The 20,909-nt window shown below is 46.5% G+C and overlaps 1 protein-coding gene across 1 annotated transcript in view; it reads right to left on the bottom strand.

Moving 5' to 3' along the window:
- The window catches only part of KATNB1 (katanin regulatory subunit B1), a 324,176-nt gene that overhangs the window by 12,283 nt on the left and 290,984 nt on the right, over positions 1–20,909 (bottom strand). Inside the window, exon 20 of the mRNA XM_030203568.1 lies at positions 19,861–19,977. Coding sequence (XP_030059428.1) covers positions 19,861–19,977 — 117 coding nt within the window. The remainder of the gene's footprint in view (positions 1–19,860; positions 19,978–20,909) is intronic.

The raw sequence follows: 20,909 nt of genomic DNA, 5'->3' as shown, positions 1-20,909 counted from the left end.
ATTAAAATGGGAGAAAAAGGAAGAAAAAAAAACCAAGGTAACCTAGCATATAGCAGAACTATAACAAAGCTACTTTCATTGAACACCAATGGCATTTTTTGAGGCCACAAATGCTGACAACTGGCTCGGGTCCGTAAACACATATTTAAGGGAATTATAATTCACAATGCATTTGCATGGGAACTTCAAATAAAATGTTCCTCCTAGAAGTAAAACGGCTGGTTTTAATAAGAAGAACTGTTTCCTCTTCCTTTGGGTATCCCTTGCAACGTCGGGGAACAATAATACTTTATGACCCAAGAATAATTTCTCTTTATTTCGAAAGAAAAGTCTAAATATCCACTGTTTGTCCGGGAGCAGTGCTACAGCTGCAACCAAAGTTGCTGTTGTTGTCTGCTCTGTTATTCATGTTTCAAGAAAGTTTGTTATATTCAAAGGTAATTGTTGTTCTTGCGCGGGTCTTTCTTTTTGTGGAATGTAATAAGACTGGGTAAATGAAGGAAAATTAGATTCCGATATTTCAAAAATTTCTTTCATATACCTTTTTAACATATCTAGTGGACTAATCAACTTCACCATTGGAAAATTCATAAATCTAAGGTTGTGTCTTCTCATATAATTTTCATATATCTCTCCCTTATTTCTAAGGTTTGATATATCTTTAATAATAGTTACTTGAGTATTTTCAACTTTAGAGACCCTCTTTTCTATAGTTTCACAACATTTTTCAAGATTCTTTAATTGTAAAACATTTTTCTCCACTTTCCTATCAGTCTCAACTGATTTCTGTAGCACCAAGTTAGTTTGTTTGAAGAAAGCTTGGAACATCTGAGCCATTAAGTCCCACAATGAATTCAGGGTTACCTCTGCCGGCTTTACTAGGATTCCAGGAGGCATTCCAAACGTCGGGTCTAGGACCTGTCCCGATTCTGTGGCTTCCCCTACCTCAGGAGAAATCAAACTGCTACTGCCCGAGGGTAAACTCTGATCCTCGGACTCCCTCGTCTGCTGTTCCGTATGAGCTTCACTCAGGGAGATTCCCCTTTCACCTTCTGGTACGGGGCCTCCCGATTCCAGGGAGGGGGAGCTCATTCGTTGAGGTTGCGGGGGTGGAGTCCTTTCGTTGGGGCTTAAGCTGACTTCAAGACCTGGATACGCCATAGTGCCCTCCTTAGCCGCAGCGTCTCCTACGGCATCGCTCCCAACCTGTACGCCTTGTCCCACAGGCCAAGTAAATCTGTCCATTGGACCACTGGAAATAGGGGTAAGTGTCGGGGGAGCTCGGACCAAGGCTTTCCCTCTCCGTTTCGGCATAATGTCAAACAGGAAACCACGGTCTGCAGCGCTGCTACATGTGTGCGGCCATCTTGGAATCCAAGCCCACCTCACTCTTTTATATATACATATATATCATTGTTCTCTTAACCTGTAAACAATTTATTCTGAACTCCTGTAAACCACATTGAACCTATCAACAGGCAGGAAAATGGGCAGGAAAATGTGTGGTACAAATGCAGAAATAAAAAATAAAAATATTGCCCACCAATGGCAGAAGGAAGGTAAGCTCACTTATCATCAAAATAGGTTACCTGTAATCCAGGAAGTATGTCCCATCATAATGTATATAATGGACTTCTGAATAGTCACTTCAGGATCCTCAACATCTTACAGCCAAAGGCAGTAAAGTTCACGGCACAGAAACCAAGTAAAACATGTGTTTCCCATTTTCCCACAAATCAGCCAGAATAGACTTACTTTCTTCTGCCACTGCAGGCCAGTACAGACTGTGAATGGGTTAAAAGACAGGAAACAAAGTAGGAGCAAGTGGTCATTTTTTTTTTCAATGAAGAGAAAGTAAATACTGGAGTGCCCCAAGGATCTATAATGGGGCAGTATTTAGTGTATTTATTAATGATCTAGTAAAGGGAGTGAAAATGGTGATCAAATTTTCAAATGGCACAAAATTATTTCAAAGTATTAAAACACAAGTAAAAAAGGCCCGTTTCCGAAACCAATGAAACGGGCGCTAGCATGTGTTTTTTTTGTGTGTGTGTGTGTGTGTGTATGTGTCACAGAGTTATTTTGTGTGTGTGTGTGTATGTGTGAGTGTGTGAGGGTGCGGTGTGTATGCAGGTTGTTGATGTGTGTCTTTTTTTGTTTTGTTTTTTGCTTGGGGGTTGTGCTGTGCTGTGCTGGCAAAGTGGGTTGGATTGGTGTGTGGCTTTGAGGGTGTGTTTCTGTTGTATTGTATGTGTGTGGTTTTGTCTGTCAAGGAGGTTTGTGGAGGGGAGTCTTTCTGTTGGTGAAATGTAAATGTGGTTGTAGGGGGGGTCAGCCTTTGTTGAGTGTTTTTTTTTTTCCATGTTTTTTTTGTGTTGTGCTGAGGCAGCAGTGTTGTTTTAGATGGGCGGAAGGTAGAGGAGCACGTTCTTTGTCTGTCGGTATTTTTGGCCGTTTCAGGGCTGCTGTAGGGGAATGCTGGAAGAGAAATGTGCTGTTGGAAGCAGCGCCATCTTTTTCCATTAAGCTGGGGTTCTGGGCATCCTGGAGGTGGGTGACGGCTTGCATGAGGACGGGGATGGTTGTTTTAAGTTGGCGGAAGGGAGAAGAGCACGGTCTCGGGCCGTCGGGGGGGGGGGATCCGGTATGTTTGGTCCATTTCAGGATGGCTGCAGGGGAATGCTGGAACATTTATGCGCTGCAGGAATCAGCGCCATCTTTTTCCGGGTGCTCGGGGAATCCCCGAGGTGGGAGACAGCTTGCCTGAGGCTGGGGATGGTTGGGCACGTCCTTGGCCACTTCGGCAAAAGGGGAAGAGTAAGGGGGTGGGGAGTTACCTGCAGCCGCCTGAGAAACCATGTATTCTTTGTTTGTTTTGTATTATTAGTTTGCATTTCTGTTGAAGAAAGAGTAGATGCCTTTCGAATGATGGAGGTGGTGCGTCGGTGTGCGGTTGTTTCGTTAGTTTGGCAGCCAGTCTCCAGCGATTCCTAGGCAGGGAAGGAGTAGTCCTCCCCCTTCCTTGGTCGCTGTTTGCTGCTGGCTGGGTCATGGGTAATCCTTCCAGCTGGGCCTCATCTTGTCCTGTTCGCCCACGTCCCAGATGGTGACGGGCACGTTGTTTTCCGGCTCCTCTGACTCCATGTCAAGCGATTCCAAATATAGTCTGTGCTATAGGCCCTCTGGCACTCTTCAGTACTGGCATTATGCATTTAAAAATTCCCCCCCCCCCCCGGTCTATTTTTGCACATACCCACACAGCAGGAATATTCTTCTCTCGTTCCAGCAGTGGTTCTGTGCTCTCCGTGCTGCACAGATAATGAGCCATTCTGCTGGGGAATGCTCCTCCCTTATTGTCACGTAGTTTCCTCTGATTGGTCCGTCTTACGTTGCCTAGTGTTGCCTGGGAACGGTGTTGTGATGGTCCTTTGTGTTTCAGAATGTTGAGGGTGTTTTTTCTGATTGGTCCGTCATGCGAGGGCGGGGCAGAGAGACATGGTCAGTGTTGTGGCTTCACCATCATGAATCCATGAACCCTTCAGTGAGTGACTGAGTGACTTCAGAACGTTGTCTTCAGAACGTTGAGGGTGAGTTTTATTATAGTAGATAAGTATAATGAAGAACTGCAGGACAACTTTGCAATCCTGGAGAACTGGCATCCAAATAAGAACAGAAGTTCCATGCTGGGCCAAGACCAATGGTCCAGTGAGTTCAGCATCCTGTCCAACAGTGGGCTGCTTGAGTCATTTGAAAATAACCAGCAGATTTTAATGGAAGATACCTTCTGATATCACTCATTTTCAGAAATAAGAGGTGGCAACCAGAAACTTGTTTAAACCTTTTTTCCAAGAACATAAGAATAACAATACTGGATCAGACCAATGGTCCATCTAGCCCAGTATCCTGTTTCCAACCAAGCCAGGTCACAAGTACCTGGCAGAAACTCAAACAGTAGCAACAATCCATGTCCATCTCAATAGCAGACGATGGGCTTTTCCTCAACCAGCTCATCTTTATTGATGTGTATTTACGCCTTCAAAGCTTTTCACTATTCCAGAACCCGTGAGATAGTTCTGTAGGAGGATCAAAGGAAGTAGTGTAGCCAACCAGACACTTACAAAGACGATGATGGAGTCAGACAATATCTTGAACAGTGTTTATTCTAAAAGCCAACGATGACTCAACATTGCACAGTGTTTCGACGAAGTGTCTGCCTCAGGAGTCTGCTTAGATGACACTGCAATATCAGATGAATGTGTCGAATGAAGTGTCAATACACCACTGATATGTAACTATCTTTAAAAAGATGGGAATACACCTCTGGTGAAGATCAATTTTGTCAAACTCGAGCATAAATAGTGGAGATGGAGATAGAGAACTGAAAACTGAGCTGTGGCGTCTCTTGGCATCCAGTCCAGCTCCTCAGTATTTTCTATCTCCAGCAGGTGGATGGACACACTTTTCAGCCTCTGGTTCTGAGTGCTTTGCTCCTGGTCCAGTTGGTCTACTGGTCCCCAGTAGAGCTTTGCGGGTGGCTTGAGTCTGCAATCATATCTGGAAGTCTTCAGATACCTGTAAATTTATTTCTTCCCTCCCTTCACCTCTGTTTCCTGTGGCGCTCTCCTTTTCCAGTGCAACAACCTTAAATAAAGGAGAAGGAAAAAGGTTTGCTGGAGAGCATGGGATAGAGTATCAGTCCTGAACCTCTCACATCTCTGGTAAGACTTGTGGAGACTGTGAGCATGGGGGAGAGCAGCCAGCAGTGGTGAGTAAAGTTTGACTCGGAATTGCTTGGAGGGCTTCAATTTCTATTTGGTGCGGGGGAGGAATCCTGACTCACTGCTTGAGACACGTTGTGCTGCACTTGTGACAGTTGGGGTGAATGGCAACTCAGAGGCAGTTAAGCAGTGTTTTTTTTTTCTTACATTTGTACCCCGCGCTTTTCCACTCATAGCAGGTTCAATGCGGCTTACATATTATATACAGGTACTTATTTGTGCCTGGGGCAGTGGAGGGTTAAGTGACTTGCCCAGAGTCACAAGGAGCTGCCTGTGCCTGCAGTGGGAATCGAACCCAGTTCCCCAGGACCAAAGTCCACCACTCTAACCACTAGGCCACTCCTCCACTGTAGGATCAGCTGGCATCGGGGCATGCAAGCCGGGAATCCCACGGGATGCAGAAGTGGTCAGTGGCAGCACCCGAATATGCCAGGGTCTTCAGTCTCTCCAGCAGGGCTGGTGCACAGTTTGATGCAGGATAGCGTGGGAATGGGTGCCCTTTTGTTGAGGCCACATGGCAGTGAGAAGCAGCCTCAGTATGATCATGCATGAAGCACAGACACCATTTCTCAGCCTCAGAGCCCAAGCATTCAGCTGCATCGGAATCTTTTTGTTTTCTCCAGAGTTTATATTGCTCTTATACACTAGGCCTGTTTACTGAAGCAGAGACAGTCAGTTGTTGCAAGGTGCTTCAGTTTCTCGCCCCGCTGCCCCTCTGAGCTCCTAAGAGATCTCATTTAGACCTTCAGGAGTGGGCAGATGGGGAGAGAGAGGCAGAGATAGCCTAAACTGATGTGGTCTCATCTATTCAGAACTGCCATTGGTGAAGGAGCCATTAGAGGAGGGAGAGTGCCCTCCTGAGGAGGGGGATGATCCAAAAGTACTGAGGTTGTTTCATAAAAAGGAGCTTAGTACTCTTATTTCTGAAGCACTAGCAATGCTCTCCCTGAGAAGCCTTCTGCTTCAGTGTCAGGAGTTCCATCTTCATCAATCTAAGGCCTTCCCAATGCTTCCATTCAGGATCTGACTGCAGCAGAATGGGTCTCACCAGAAAAGTGAATGATACATACCTGTAGCAGGTGTTCTCCGAGGACAACAGGCTGATTGTTCTCACGACTGGGTGACGTCCGCGGCAGCCCCCACTAACCGGAAGAAGGTTCGCGGGCGGTCCGCACGCAGGGCATGCCCACCGCGCATGCGCGGCCGTCTTCCCGCCCGTGCGCGACCGTTCCCGCCAGTTGAATGACAAGCAAAAATGATGAAAACGCAACTCCAAAGGGGAGGAGGGAGGGTAGGTGAGAACAATCAGCCTGCTGTCCTCGGAGAACACCTGCTACAGGTATGTATCATTCACTTTCTCCGAGGACAAGCAGGCTGCTTGTTCTCACGACTGGGGTATCCCTAGCTCTCAGGCTCACTCAAAACAAGAACCCAGGTCAATTGAACCTCGCAACGGCGAGGGTACAACAGAAAATTGACCTACGAAGAACAACTAACTGAGAGTGCAGCCTGAACAGAATAAATGCGGGTCCTGGAGGGTGGAGTTGGATTTACACCCCAAACAGATTCTGCAGCACCGACTGCCCAAACCGACTGTCGCGTCGTGTATCCTGCTGGAGGCAGTAATGTGATGTGAATGTGTGGACAGATGACCACGTCGCAGCCTTGCAGATCTCTTCAATAGTGGCTGACTTCAAGTGGGCCACTGACGCTGCCATGGCTCTAACACTATGAGCCATGACATGACCCTCAAGAGCCAGCCCAGCCTGGGCGTAAGTGAAGGAAATGCAATCTGCTAGCCAATTGGAGACGGTGCGTTTCCCGACAGCGACCCCTAGCCTGTTAGGGTCGAAAGAAACAAACAATTGGGCGGACTGTCTGTGGGGCTGTGTCCGCTCCAAGTAGAAGGCCAATGCTCTCTTGCAGTCCAATGTGTGCAACTGACGTTGCGGGTATGTGGCCTGGGGAAGAATGTTGGCAAGACAATTGACTGGTTAAGATGGAACTCCGACACCACCTTCGGCAGGAACTTTGGGTGGGTGCGGAGCACTACTCTGTTGTGATGAAATTTGGTATATGGAGCATGAGCTACCAGGGCTTGAAGCTCACTGACCCTATGAGCTGAAGTAACTGCCACCAAGAAAATGACCTTCCAGGTCAAGTACTTCAGATGGCAGGTATTCAGTGGCTCAAAAGGAGGTTTCATCAGCTGGGTGAGGACGACGTTGAGATCCCATGACACTGCAGGAGGCTTGATAGGGGGCTTTGACAAAAGCAAGCCTCTCATGAATCGAACGACTAAAGGCTCTCCAGAGATGGCTTTACCTTCCACACGATAATGGTAAGCACTAACCGCACTAAGGTGATTCCTTACTGAGTTGGTCTTGAGACCAGACTCTGATAAGTGCAGAAGGTATTCAAGCAGGTTCTGTGCAGGGCAAGAACGAGGTTCTAGGGCCTTGCTCTCACACCAAACGACAAACCTCCTCCACTTGAAAAAGTAACTCTTTTTAGTGGAATCCTTCCTAGAGGCAAGCAAGACACGGGAGACACCCTCAGACAGACCCAACGCAGTGAAGTCTACGCCCTCAACATCCACGCCGTGAGAGCCAGGGACTGAAGGTTGGGGTGCAGCAACGCTCCGTCGTTCTGCGAAATGAGAGTCGGAAAACACTCCAATCTCCACGGTTCTTCTGAGGACAACTCCAGAAGAAGAGGGAACCAGATCTGACGGGGCCATAAGGGCGCTATCAGAATCATGGTGCCGCGGTCTTGCTCGAGCTTCAGTAAGGTCTTCCCCACCAAAGGTACGTGAGGATAAGCATACAGGAGGCCGGTCCCCCAATGAAGGAGAAAAGCATCCGACGCTAGCCTGCCGTGTGCCTGAAGTCTGGAACAGAACAGAGGCAGCTTGTGGTTGGTCTGAGAGGCGAAAAGGTCCACCGAGGGAGTGCCCCACTCTCGGAAGATCTTGCGTACCACTCTGGAATGGATCGACCACTCGTGCGGTTGCATGACTCTGCTCAGTCTGTCGGCCAGACTGTTGTTTACGCCTGCCAGGTATGTGGCTTGGAGAAGCATGCCGAACTGGCAGGCCCAATGCCACATCCCGACGGCTTCCTGACACAGGGGGCGAGATCCGGTGCCCCCCTGCTTGTTGGTGTAATACATTGCAACCTGATTGTCTGTCCGAATTTGGATAATTTGGCAGGACAGCCGATCTCTGAAAGCCTTCAGTGCGTTCCAGATCGCTCGGAGCTCCAGGAGGTTGATCTGCAGATCCTTTTCCTGGAGGGACCACAGACCCTGGGTGTGGAGCCCATCGACATGAGCTCCCCACCCCAGGCGAGATGCATCCTTCGTCAGCACTTTCGTGGGCTGTGGAATTTGGAATGGACGTCCCAGGGTCAAATTGGTCCGAATGGTCCACCAGAGCAGTGAAGTGCGGCAACTGGTGGAGAGGCGGATGACATCCTCTAGATTCCAGGCGGCTTGGAACCACTGGGAAGCTAGGGTCCATTGAGCAGATCTCATGTGAAGACGAGCCATGGGAGTCACATGGACTGTGGAGGCCATATGACCCAGAAGTCTCAACATCTGCTGAGCTGTGACCTGCTGAGACGCTCTGGTCTGCGAAGCCAGGGACAGGAGGTTGTTGGCCCTCGCTTCGGGAAGGAAGGCCCAAGCCGTCTGGGTATCCAGCAGAGCTCCTATGAATTCCAGAGACTGGGTTGGCCGGAGATGGGACTTTGGGTAATTTATCACAAACCCCAGCAGCTCCAAGAGTTGAATAGTGCACTGCATGGACCGGAGGGCTCCTGCCTCCGAGGTGTTCTTGACCAGCCAATCGTCGAGATATGGGAACATGTGCACTCCCAGCTTGCGTAGATACGCCGCCACCACCACGAGGCACTTTGTAAACACCCGTGGGGCAGAGGCGAGCCCAAAGGGCAGCACACAATACTGAAAGTGCCGTGCGCCCAGGCGGAATCTGAGATACTGTCTGTGAGCTGGCAGTATCGGGATGTGAGTGTATGCGTCCTTTAAATCCAGGGAACATAGCCAATTGTTTTTCTGAATCATTGGCAGAAGGGTGCCCGAGGAAAGCATCCTGAACTTTTCTTTGACCAGGAATTTGTTCAGGCCTCTCAGGTCTAGGATGGGGCGCATCCCCCCTGTTTTCTTTTCCACAAGGAAGTACCTGGAATAGAATCCCTGCCCTTCCTGCCCGGGTGGTATGGGCTCGACCGCATTGGCGCTGAGAAGGGCGGAGAGTTCCTCTGCAAGTACCTGCTTGTGATGGGAGCTGAAGGATTGAGCTCCCGGAGGACAATTTGGTGGAAGGGAGGCCAAATTCAGGGCGTATCCGCACCGCACTATTTGGAGAACCCACTGGTCGGAGGTTATGAGAGGCCACTTTTGGTGAAAAAATTTTAACCTCCCTCCGACCGGCAGATCGTCCGGCACGGACACTTTGAGGGCGGCTATGTTCCCATGGATCCAGTCAAAAGCCCGTCCCCGGCTTTTGCTGTGGAGGCACAGGGGGCTGCTTAGGCGCACGCTGTTGACGAGAACAAGCGCGCTGGGGCTGTCCCTGTGCCTGTCGAGGCCTTCGGGCCGGCTGGGTGTACCTACGCTTGGCAAAAGCATAGGGCGCAGCCTGCCGGGCCCGGGAAAAACGTCCACCTGCTGAGGTGGATGCTGAAGGCGCCCGGTGGGAGAGCTTGTCGAGGGCGGTTTCCCGCTGATGCAGTTGGTCCACCAGCTGCTCGACCTTCTCGCCAAAAATATTATCCTCCCGGCAAGGGACGTCGGCCAGTCTCTGCTGGGTTCGGTTGTCCAGGTCAGAGGCACGCAGCCATGAGAGCCTGCGCATCACTATACCTTGGGCCGCAGCACGAGATGCCACGTCACAGGTGTCATAGATACCCCTGGACAGGAACTTTCTGCACGCCTTCAGCTGCCTGACCACCTCCTGATAAGGCCTGGACTGCTCCGGCGGGAGCTTATCAACCAGGTCCGCCAGTTGCTTCACAGTGTTCCGCATGTGTATGCTCGTGTAGAGCTGGTAAGATTGGATGCGGGTCACGAGCATGGAAGATTGGTAGGCCTCCCTCCCAAACAAGTCCAGAGTGCGAGACTCCCGCCCCGGGGGCGCCGAGGCGGTATCCCTCGAACTCCGTGCCCTCTTGAGAGCAGAATCCACGACCGCCGAGTCATGGGGCAATTGGGGCCGCATTAACTCTGGGTCCGAGTGGATTCTGTACTGGGACTCTGCTTTCTTGGGAATGGTGGGATTAGATAATGGTCTCATCCAGTTCCGAAGCAGTGTCTCTTTGAGGACATTGTGCAACGGCACCGTGGAGGACTCTCTAGGTGGTGATGGATAGTCGAGGACCTCGAGCATCTCAGCCCTCGGCTCGTCCACAGAGACCACGGGGAAGGGAATGCATATAGACATATCCCTAACAAAGGAGGCAAAGGAGAGGCTCTCAGGAGGCGAGAGCTTCCTCTCCGGTGAAGGCGTGGAGTCAGAGGGGAGGCCCACAGACTCCTCTGAGGAGAAATATCTGGGGTCCTCCTCTTCCTCGGTATCGGACATAAGCTCATGCAGCTGAGTCCTTAACCGGGCCCGGCTCAACGTCGACGCACCGAGGCCTCGGTGTCGTCGAGCGGTGGACTCCCGCGCCGGCGGGGACGAAGCTCCCTCCATCGACGTCGACGGGGACTCCACCTGCGTGGCGGTCGAGACCGGCGCCGCAAGCGGCGGCGGTGTCAAAGGCCTCGGCACCGGGCTAGAGCTCGCCGGCGCCACAGTCAACGGTGCCGAAGGCGCAAGCACCCCCGGCGCCGGCACAGCCTGGCGCATCAGCCCTTCCAGGATCCCCGGAAGGATGGCTCGGAGGCACTCGTCCAAGCCCGCTGTCGGGAAAGACGTCGGTGCCGGAAGCTGCTCGGGTCCAGGAGACTGCACCGAAGTGTTGGGACCCTGACGCGTCGGTACCTCCACTACCGAGGGGGACATCTCCTCTCGACGCGGACGCTTCGGCGTCGACTCCTCGCCGGCACCGAGGGCCGGGTGCACCGATGGGGACCGATGACGGTGCTTTTTCTGTTTTTTTGCGGTGCCTGTCATTGGCGCCCGGTGGAACTGAAGAGGAGGTCGATCCCCCTCGGTCTCGAGGGGCCGGGTCAGACAGGGTTCGGTCCCGAGGGCCATGGGCAGAGGGAGTGACCGGGACCGATTGCCCACGCGGCCTCTTACCCCTACCATCACCGGAGGACCGGCGGGCCGACGGGACCTGTACTCCTGGGGTCGATGCCATCGGTGCCGATTTCGCGGACATCGATACCGGTACCGTCGAGGTTGACGTCGAGGGGCCGGCGCAAGTTCCAAAAAGACGGTCCCGAAGAACTTGCCTTGCAACCTGAGTCCGTTTCCGGAGACCAAGACACAAAGAACACGACTTGATATTGTGCTCCGGCCCGAGGCACTGGAGGCACCAAGCGTGGGTGTCGGTCTGCGAGATCGGCCGGCCGCACTGACCACACTTCTTAAATCCACTCGGGACCTTCGAGGACATCGACGGAAAAATCGCGTCGGCGAAATTAAAGTCGTCGATGGTGGCGGTAAATCACACCTCGAAAAATAAATCGACCACGCGGCCACAAGGCCGCAACGCGATGCCCCCGCTAGAAAACGAGGGAAAATACAAGCGCGTTCGCTCTTTTTTTTTTTTTTTTTTAACAAGAAAAGAAAAAGGTCCGGAACTCGCGGGAACCAGAAACAAAAAAATAAGAAATTCGCAAACGCCGCGACCGGTTTTCCGGGGCTGACAAGAGAGAGCGGCGACGCACGACTCTCTCCAGCGCGGAAAAAACAAGACTGGCGGGAACGGTCGCGCACGGGCGGGAAGACGGCCGCGCATGCGCGGTGGGCGTGCCCTGCGTGCGGACCGCCCGCGAAGCTTCTTCTGGTTGGTGGGGGCTGCCGCGGACGTCACCCAGTCGTGAGAACAAGCAGCCTGCTTGTCCTCGGAGAAAGGGCTGAGAGTGGGAAGAGTCATGGCTCGCCTCTACCCATTAGTTTCTTCAGAGAAAGAAACTGCAGCTTCCCAGGGTGATGACTAAGATGACCACCTTGCTGGTGGAAGGGGGCATTGCCCTATAAAATCTACAAGATAGAAAGCTAGAAGGCTTACTGAAACAAGCCTTTGAAGTGGCCTCTTTGGACCTTTAAGCGGTAGTGTGCAGCTCATTCATGGCAACAGAATGCCTGAAGTTGCATCAGAAGTCAGCAACACAGGATGGGCACCATAACGCTCAGCTGGAAGCAAGATTGGCCTACTTGGCAAATGCTATGGGTTACGGCCTGAAGTATGTCTTTGGCTGTCATGGCACATCAGCAACTCTGGTTACAGCATTGGGCGGCAGATTTAAGAATTGAAGTCATGTCTAGGTAAACTGCCCTTTTGGGGTAAGTGGCTATTTGGAGATCTCAGTTACTTGGTGAAAGAACTGGAGGAAACAAAGCCACAGCAGTTGCCAGAGTCTTCAGGGGGCTCTTGATCTCGATTTCAAGATAGCAGATGGTACTGGCTTGGTCATCAGCAATCTGGCCAGAAGTCCTGCTTTCAGGTACACCAATCTTCCTTTTGTGTGGACAGGAAGTCCTCCTCTTATGCAGTAAGCGGTCTTGGACATAAAACATATAGGGACAGGCTTATGAACCTCAATATATATACGCTGGAAGAGAGGAGGGAGAGAGAGAGGAGATATGATAGAGATGCTTAAATATCTCAGGGGCATTAATGTACAGGAAGTGAGCCTTTTTCAAATGATGGAAAACTCTGGAATGAGGGGGCACACGATGAAGAGGAAATAGGCTTAGGATGAATCTAAGAAAGTATTCGTTCACAGAAAGGATGGTGGAAGTGTGGAACGGCCTCCCGGTGGAGGTCATGGAGAAGAGGACTGTGTCAGAATTTAAGAAAGCATGGGATAAGCACGTGGGATTCCTTAGGAAAAGGAAAAGTTAGTGGTTACAGAGGATGGGCAGACTGGATGGGCCATTTGGCCTTTATCTGCTGTCATGTTTCTATGTTTAACACTGGAGATCTGGAAGTAAATGAAAAAAAAAAACCCTGATGGAGGGCAAAAAAACTCTTGGTACATTCCAATTAAGCATAATAGGGAACTTCATCCAGGTAGAAGGTAAGACTTTGAACAATGGGAGCGGGCAGGGCTGTCCTGTATGGGCCAGTTCTTCCATCAGGATAACAGGTTAGAGCAAGGCTGTGGAGACTCCAGTTTCAAAATTAAAAAAAACAAACAAACCAATTACAATGGTAAATATATAATTTTATACTTATATACATATATATATTTACCAATACTTTAGATCCAGGACAAAAAATTTAAAGCCTAATATCAGTAAGACACAGACAGTAGAAAACAGAGCTGGAGTCAAAGGTTTAGTGTACCAACTTCACAGCTTGCACAGTGTGGAGTGAGTAAGCATGGGGTAAGTTTCCTCAAACCTTGGGGACTGGAGTAAGGGGGAGAGATGGGGGTGGGGGTAGATGAAGTATGTTGGTTACAGTTTGGGAGTCAACTTTTGCTTTGTGGTTATACATAAACATGAAAACCTAATGTGTTACATCAAGAAGGGGAAGGGATCTTTGTAGGGGGGGGAAATATTTTGAAAAATGTGAAGTCTAGAATTGCGACATGCTTAGCGGTGAAATAAGTATACAATATGTCTGTTTGTTGGGTATGATTAGCAACTTTATAACGCTATGGTTGTACTTTCATTCTGGTATGTAAATTTTTCACGTGTTAATAAAGACTTCTTGTAAATTTAAAAAAAAAAAAAAAGAAGGGGAATGGAAATGTAGATGGATGTGGGAGGGGACAGGGATGGGATTATTTGTAAAAATATGTTTCTTCTATGTTTTGGGGCAAACTGGTGTGTAGAACAACTGTGTACCGGTGTTTTTTTATTTTGTATCTTCTTTTTTTTTTCTATTTGAAACTTTTAAGGAATTTTTGAAAAGTTTATAGAACCCATGGAATACAATATAAAAGAAAAAAAAAACAACACTCCCCCCCCCCCCCCCCCCATAATACAGTGAGATAAATAAGTCTACAAACCAGTATCTATATATAACCAGTCAACAAAATTGGTAGCTGTTCAAAGCCAAATATGGGCCAAGATCAAAAGTCTCTGCCCTGCAATATTGCCTAGAAAAAGAACCTCTTGAAAAAAAAAAAAAAGATGTCCCAGTCCGGAAGAAGAGTCCAACTCGTACCAAGTAGTGAAGGATTCCCATTGCTTTTCCAAAGCTGTCAGGCATCCATGATGTATTGAAATCAATTTGTAATAAGCTTGCCACAGCTTTGATTTGATTTGCAGCAAATTAAGAAGGGTGGCAGTTGTCCAGCATCTCGCTACTTCTCTTTGCTGAACTGCTACACATACTGTTAACACCTTGAACTGGGAGTCCAAGAGACTAGGAAATTGCCAATGCAATAAACACACCTTCGGGACTGAAGGAACCAAGACCCGTAGCATCTCTGATAGTAATTGAGAACACATCCAAAAAGTTTGGATCAAGAAGACACTCCCACCATAAATGAAAATACATACCCCTACCTCTGCAGCCCCATCCAGCAAAGGGTAGAGCATTTCAGAGAAAACAAAGACAGACAAACAGGATCTGTACAACATTTTGAGACCTTGTTCAATCAAGTTAGCTGATAAAGACATATGTATAGCAGATTATTCATCATCTGATAAATGATCCTAGGTCTCTTTCCCACTTACGCATATACTCAGTTTAATAAGAGGGTCGCCCCTCTTTTGTGAAGCCCCAACCAAAGAATCTCCTCAAAAGGTACAAGTTTTCGCTGTAATCACTCTCAAACCAGTAGAGAGTGCACTAAGTCTGAAGATATGTACAAAAAAATCTCTAGAGGGGACAGAATATTGTGTTCGCAAATGCTTATAGGATGTAAGCATACCCTTTTCAAATAGGTCTTATACAACGTATACCAGACTGCTCCTATGATCCCAAGAAATGTTTATACCAATGTAGGGAAAACATAAAAAGTGAGTATACTGGGGATACCACTAATAGCTGTTTATCCCCCATTCTGCCCCTCCTTACTCACACAGATTTGAGGTGTCTCAAGGTATGGCGAAGCTCCCTGTAACTGCAGCTGGTGTAGTTTAGGTTCCCATATTAAATTAGCCCACTGATTATATGGTAGCATTCTTCTTTGGATTCATACTCAAGCTTTAGGCACGGAGTCGTGCCATTCTACCAGAACCCATAATTGAGCTGCCAAGTAACTTGAAAATTGAGGAACCCCCAGTCCTCCCTCCCTTCTACTGCACTGCAATACTCGTCTACCAATCCTAGGAGAGCATCTTCTCCAAATATAATCAAACATTTTCTTTTGTAAAAATTTCAAATCAGGAGCTAGATATGTCTAACAGAAGAGTCTGGCAGAGGTATAGAAATTTGGATACTAGCATCATTTTACAAACTGCTACATGACCCCATGTTTGATGGAGCCTATGCCAATGCAGAGGATAGCTCTGGAAGCAGCCTGCCATAGTTTAATTAGTATATTGAATTTAGATCTGCAGGAATCTTAACCCCAAGATATTGAATATGATTTTTTGCCCAACTAAAAGGTAAAGTATTTTTGAGCTTCAAGACTGAGTCCAAAGAGATTAAGCAGTTTGGTTTTTGAAGCCCAAAAGGGATATTCGTGAAACACCTGAAGAATGTGAGAAAGAGACGAAATAGTTAGTTAGTAGAATATCATCTGCAAATAAAGTAACTTTAATCCCTCATTCGCAAGGCTGATCCCCTTAATGTTCTGGTGCTTACGCATTGTTACCACAAGCAGATCCACAACTAACGCAAAAACAATGTAAACCGATTAGAATACCCACCATTAACCTGTATTCTTGCTGTAGGGGAGGAATATAGAGCTGATATCAATAGCCTAAAATTGGGGACCCAGACCAAAATGAGCTAATGTCTGCATCATGAACACTTTCTCAGCGTCGACAGCAACGAGAGTCATGGTGATTTTTTTTTTTTTTTTTTTTAGCTTTAGACAACCAGATTAAATCAAGAGTAGATATTCCAGGTATAAAACCTGTCTGATCTTCCCCAACTATGGTTCCGATCACCCCATTAAGCTTGTTTGCTAAGACTTTAGCTAGGATTTTAATGTCTAGATTCAGAAAGGATATGGGACGGTAAGATCCACAAGATGTAGGGTCTTTCTCCGGTTTAGGAATTAGCATAACTCCCGCCCGCTAGCATGGATGGGGCAGCTTCCCCCCATGTAGAATACTATTAAAATTTTTTGACAGTACAGGAGCCAGGTACCCTACAAATGTTTTGTAGAATTTAGCTCAGAGACCATCAAAGCCAGATTATTTACCAGATTTTAGAGTAGAAATCGCTTCTTTAACTTCCTGCAACTGAATCTACTGATCTTATTAAACTGTTCTAGATTGGAAAGCAGGCTGCTTCCAGATACTGGGAGCCCTGAATTGGATCTGGCAACATCTCTGAGGTGTATAGTGATTGACAAAATTGAAGGAAGCATCCCCGTAACTTGGGCAGGTTCAGCAAACCAAATTCTCGTGCAAATCTCTTAAAGATATGTTGGATTGCAACTATTTATTTATTAGGATTTATTTACCGCCTTCTTGAAGGAATTCACTCAAGGCGGTGTACAATAAGAATAAATTAAACATGAGCAATAGACAATTACAGCAGTAAAAATATTCAAATAACAATACAAAGTATGGCACAGCATACTACTTACAATGTCAACACAATATGTAATAGAACATTTTAATTGACAGTGTAGGGTATAAGAAAAGATGGAACATATACATAGGTAAGAGTAAGCGGAGTTAGAAAGTAAGGTGACTAATTTAAAGAAAGTTGCACATGAGGTCAGAGAGATGGTTGACATACAGATAGGTAAGAGAGTAAGAGGAATTAGAAAATAAGGTGACTAAAGAAAGGTGCACATGAGGTCAGGTTAAGCTGGTACACTAACACCTATTGGCCTTATTACCTTCCTCAAAAAGCTCTCCGAGTGAGTTCTAGCTCATGTTGGATTTTATCAACCCAGAGTTTGAAGCTTTTCTCAAAGAGCATCCAATCTAGCCCACATTTAGAGGGAGAGGTTACTGAAATATTGCTGCACACACTAAGCTCTCTTGCCTCAGCTGCAGATCTTGCTGTTGCCTTTGTTTCAATCGTGAAGCCCACTTAAGGTGCCCCATAACATAGGCTTTAAAGCCATCTCATACTGCCTCCATAGATGCATCTGGAGAGTTATGAACAAAATATTCCAGTATCACCTAATGGAGATCCACCATATCATCATTATCTAATAGGCTTGTCACCAGGGCCCAATGTAAAAGTCAATTGTATGGGTGCATGATTAGACCAATTTATAACTAATCTCCACCTTTGTGATATCTAAGTAATTGTGCAAAAATAATCTATTCTTGAATATGAGCAATGGACAGGAGAGTAGAATGTAAATGGAGTCAAATATGGGTGGAAATGATGCCACATATCAACAAGGTCCATGTGGTTAAGAAAGCTTTCAGAGCACGCCTAGCCTGCCTGTGGTACTTAGCCTTGACAGTATTGCCTAGTAGAGGGAACAGAGTAATGTTAAAATCCCCTCCAATTATCCAGTAGTTCACTTCATATTGATCATCTTTTCTTTCAAGACAGCATGGAAATCCCTCTGGTGATCATTAGGAGCATAAACCAAAGCAAAACATGGTACCAGCTAAATCAACTTAAAAAATAAAACACCTTCCCTCTGGATCAGAGACTTGGTCTATTATTGTGGCTTGAATTCTACCTGAAAAAATATACCAACCTCAGCTACTTTTTTAGATGGATGGGAAGAAAATTTGCAGTTTGGGAAGGTTTTGGAGACTAGTAGTCGCTCATCCCACCTTCTGAGATATGTCTTCTGAGAAAGAGACACAGTAGCCTCAAGTCTACTGGCCTCCCTTAGAAGGCATTTATGCTTAAAGGGAGCATTCAAACCCTTTGCATTAAATAGTAACAACCTTTAACATCAGTCATAATAATAGAAAAGAAAGTGTAAAAAAATCATATTACTAGTCATAATTATAGATACTCACACTGTAATCTCACTATAACTCCCCTCCCTCCTTCTCCCATCCAAAAATCCCCATCCTCCCTTCTCTCTACCCCCATGCCAAAGTATCAGGTGAGGTGGAAAGATCTAACAACCCAGGCACATCCCTAAATATGATATCATGATCAGAGAAGTAAGATCTCACAGGGAGCACATACATATACAGAAAAAGGAATTCAAAGAGGCCAACTATAAACAAAGCCTGCTCCCCTTGGACAATGTCTAATTCAAAATAGAAAGTTATGCAAAAACAAGGAGCCAGCATACAGCAATGTAAAATATCATGAATCCAACCCAGAATGGACAAATTAACTTCTTATATTACCAAGACAAATAGGGCACAATGTAGCATCTAATCTACAAACCTCAACAGAAAATCAAAATCACACAGTACTCAGCATGTCACTTAACGTCTTGATACTCCTTGCCAGATTTCTTCTGCTACGAATGGAGCCTGCTTTTGCCACATGGAACTCACTGCCATTTTTGCGGAATGGAATGTTTAGATTGGTATACTTCAGGCACCTCTTCACCATCTCACCATCCAAGTGATCTTAGCACTGGCAAGGCAGACTCCCTGGATGTTTACTCTGTACAATTTCCAATCACTGTGAATTATAGTACAAAAGGAAAAGACCAGCTATCTCCCACTTGCTCAGCTCCAAGTTTCTCCGTGACATACCTCTCATTTCACGGTGCTTGCGCAGTGATATTGACAAAACATCTGCAAAAACAGATATGTCTTATGTTTCCCAAGTTAAGGGATTCTGCTTCCTCACAGACAAGAAAATCGCCTCTTAAGGCAAAACTGTGATAGCACACTATGGCTGTGGGCCCATTCAATTTTAATGTCTCGTGGGGTTGCCTCAACTCCTGCTTCCCTATTCAAAGCAGAGAGCCTTTGAATAACTGCCTTGCAGTCCTGGAATTCAGGGCCTTCAGGAATACCCCAAAATCTCAAATTATTTCTCCTACTCCTGTTTTCCAGGTCTTCGAGTGGCAGAACTAGGTGTGAAGGCTGGTCAAGACATCTCAGCATGCTTGGGGTGAAGTTACTTACCTGCTTTTCAGATATCTTAGCAGAAAAATCAGAGTATAGTTAAAGGTGAAAACTCAGAAAAACCTTCTACACAAAAAATCCAAACGACCTGAAGGCATTAATCATAAATTGCTAATGTTAAAATTTTACTACAATGCCTTGAGGGGAACTAAAGATAGAAAACAAAAAGTTCAACCGCAATACAGGCAAAGTACCTAAAAAGGTGAAAGTTAAAAAAAAAAAAACACACCCCATAAAATAAAAAACAAAACAAAACCAAAGAAAACAAAAAAACTAGAGCTGTAATAGTGGTCCAGCATGCACTGTTGTCCTCTGATAGAAAGATCTGGAAGCACATGGAAAACTGTCCATATATGCTTGAAGCTTTCTTTTGGAAAGTTCTGGCAGCATTCTCTCAAGGTGCAAAGCTAGTTAAGGTAACCCGCATGGGATAATTTGTTCCTGTTGTCAGAGAACCAACTGGATTTGCAATAATGAGAGAAGTAGGAGGATGTTAATAATCACCTTTAACACATACCTGCTCTATATGTCAAGGTCTTCATTTGTAAATGGGCTTTCTGTACAGGTACAGAATAATATATGAGGTATCACAAATCTTAGATACATAAGCCAGTTCTACTACTATCAGAATGTTCTCTCCCAGCCCAGTCTGAAGAGTAAAACTTATTACGGAAGTCAGAGGTGCTGGGGTACTGCTATCTTTCTGCACAGAAAAATCATGGTTGGGTTAGAGAAGTATTGGAGAAAGGGGGAGGGGCATGGACTGACCAGTCTGCCTGGATGCTGTATTCTCACCTCTCCTCCCTGGAAATATCCACTCCCACAGAAGGGGGCGCAGCAAGACTCTCTGTGATGAGAGGAAGGAACCGCTGCAGAATCATCTTCAGAGAGCTGCAACCTGTCTGTACATAACTAAGAAAAAAACATCCAGAATTAAAATCAAAGATCAACGTTCAGTGTTTAAATAGTAATCTCAGTAAGTTTAACAACTGTCACTGTGCAAGCTCAGGCATAATGGTGTCACAGCAATGGTGGTTACACCAAATTGCTTTAGCCAAATTCTGGATACATATCCATCACATTATTTCAGATACCCTCACATTAGGTTGTCCCATAAGCACCAGCGCCACTCCCTGTGCTCCTTTCATTATAGCATAAATTCTTTTAGGACCCTCTATCTTTCCATTAAAGCATCAGCTTCCCTTCCTCATGCCCCTTCTGTTACCTTCACTCTCCCTAAGAAAAGGGGGCATTTCCTTTCCTGATAATTGGGTTTCACAAATTCTATTGTAATAACCCAGGTACTCACCTAGGTGGTTGTATTTTACTTCCTCATTTTAGTATTTCTATGGTTATTTGTTTCTTGAGATTACAACTTGCCTTATGGTTTGGAGTTACAATTGTACAAATAAGGGATCAGCCAACAAGTTTAACTGAAACTTTTTATTGGATTAACTTAATACATCTGTGGCTAGCCTTAGAGAGTTAGGCCAGCTTTTAGGATGAAGAAGTACATCAAGGGGTTATTAGCTGGATTGAAAAATGTAAGGTTAATAGAAACAGCAGAGGAAAACATTTCAAGAAGATAAAGGATAAAAAAAGAAACATGAAGAGAGAAAAAAATAATCCACAATGATTTTCTAAAGGAATAGCTGATAAAGGAAGGAAAAAGGTTAGCATTTATAAACAAAAGATTGCAGAAAGAACAAAATAGGAAGTAACATCTGGAAAAGGTAAGAGAAGCTGACAAAGTAGTCAGAAAAGCAAAGATGCCAATGGGAGAGAGAGAGAGAGAGAGAGAGAGAGAGAGAGAGAGAGAGAGATGTTACTCACAGACATGTAAA

The sequence above is a fragment of the Microcaecilia unicolor genome, chromosome 5 (genome assembly GCF_901765095.1).
Source record: "Microcaecilia unicolor chromosome 5, aMicUni1.1, whole genome shotgun sequence".
Taxonomy (NCBI): Eukaryota; Metazoa; Chordata; class Amphibia; order Gymnophiona; family Siphonopidae; genus Microcaecilia; species Microcaecilia unicolor.
The sequence above is the reverse complement of the archived record's forward strand: the minus strand, read 5'-3'. Positions and strand labels throughout refer to the sequence as shown.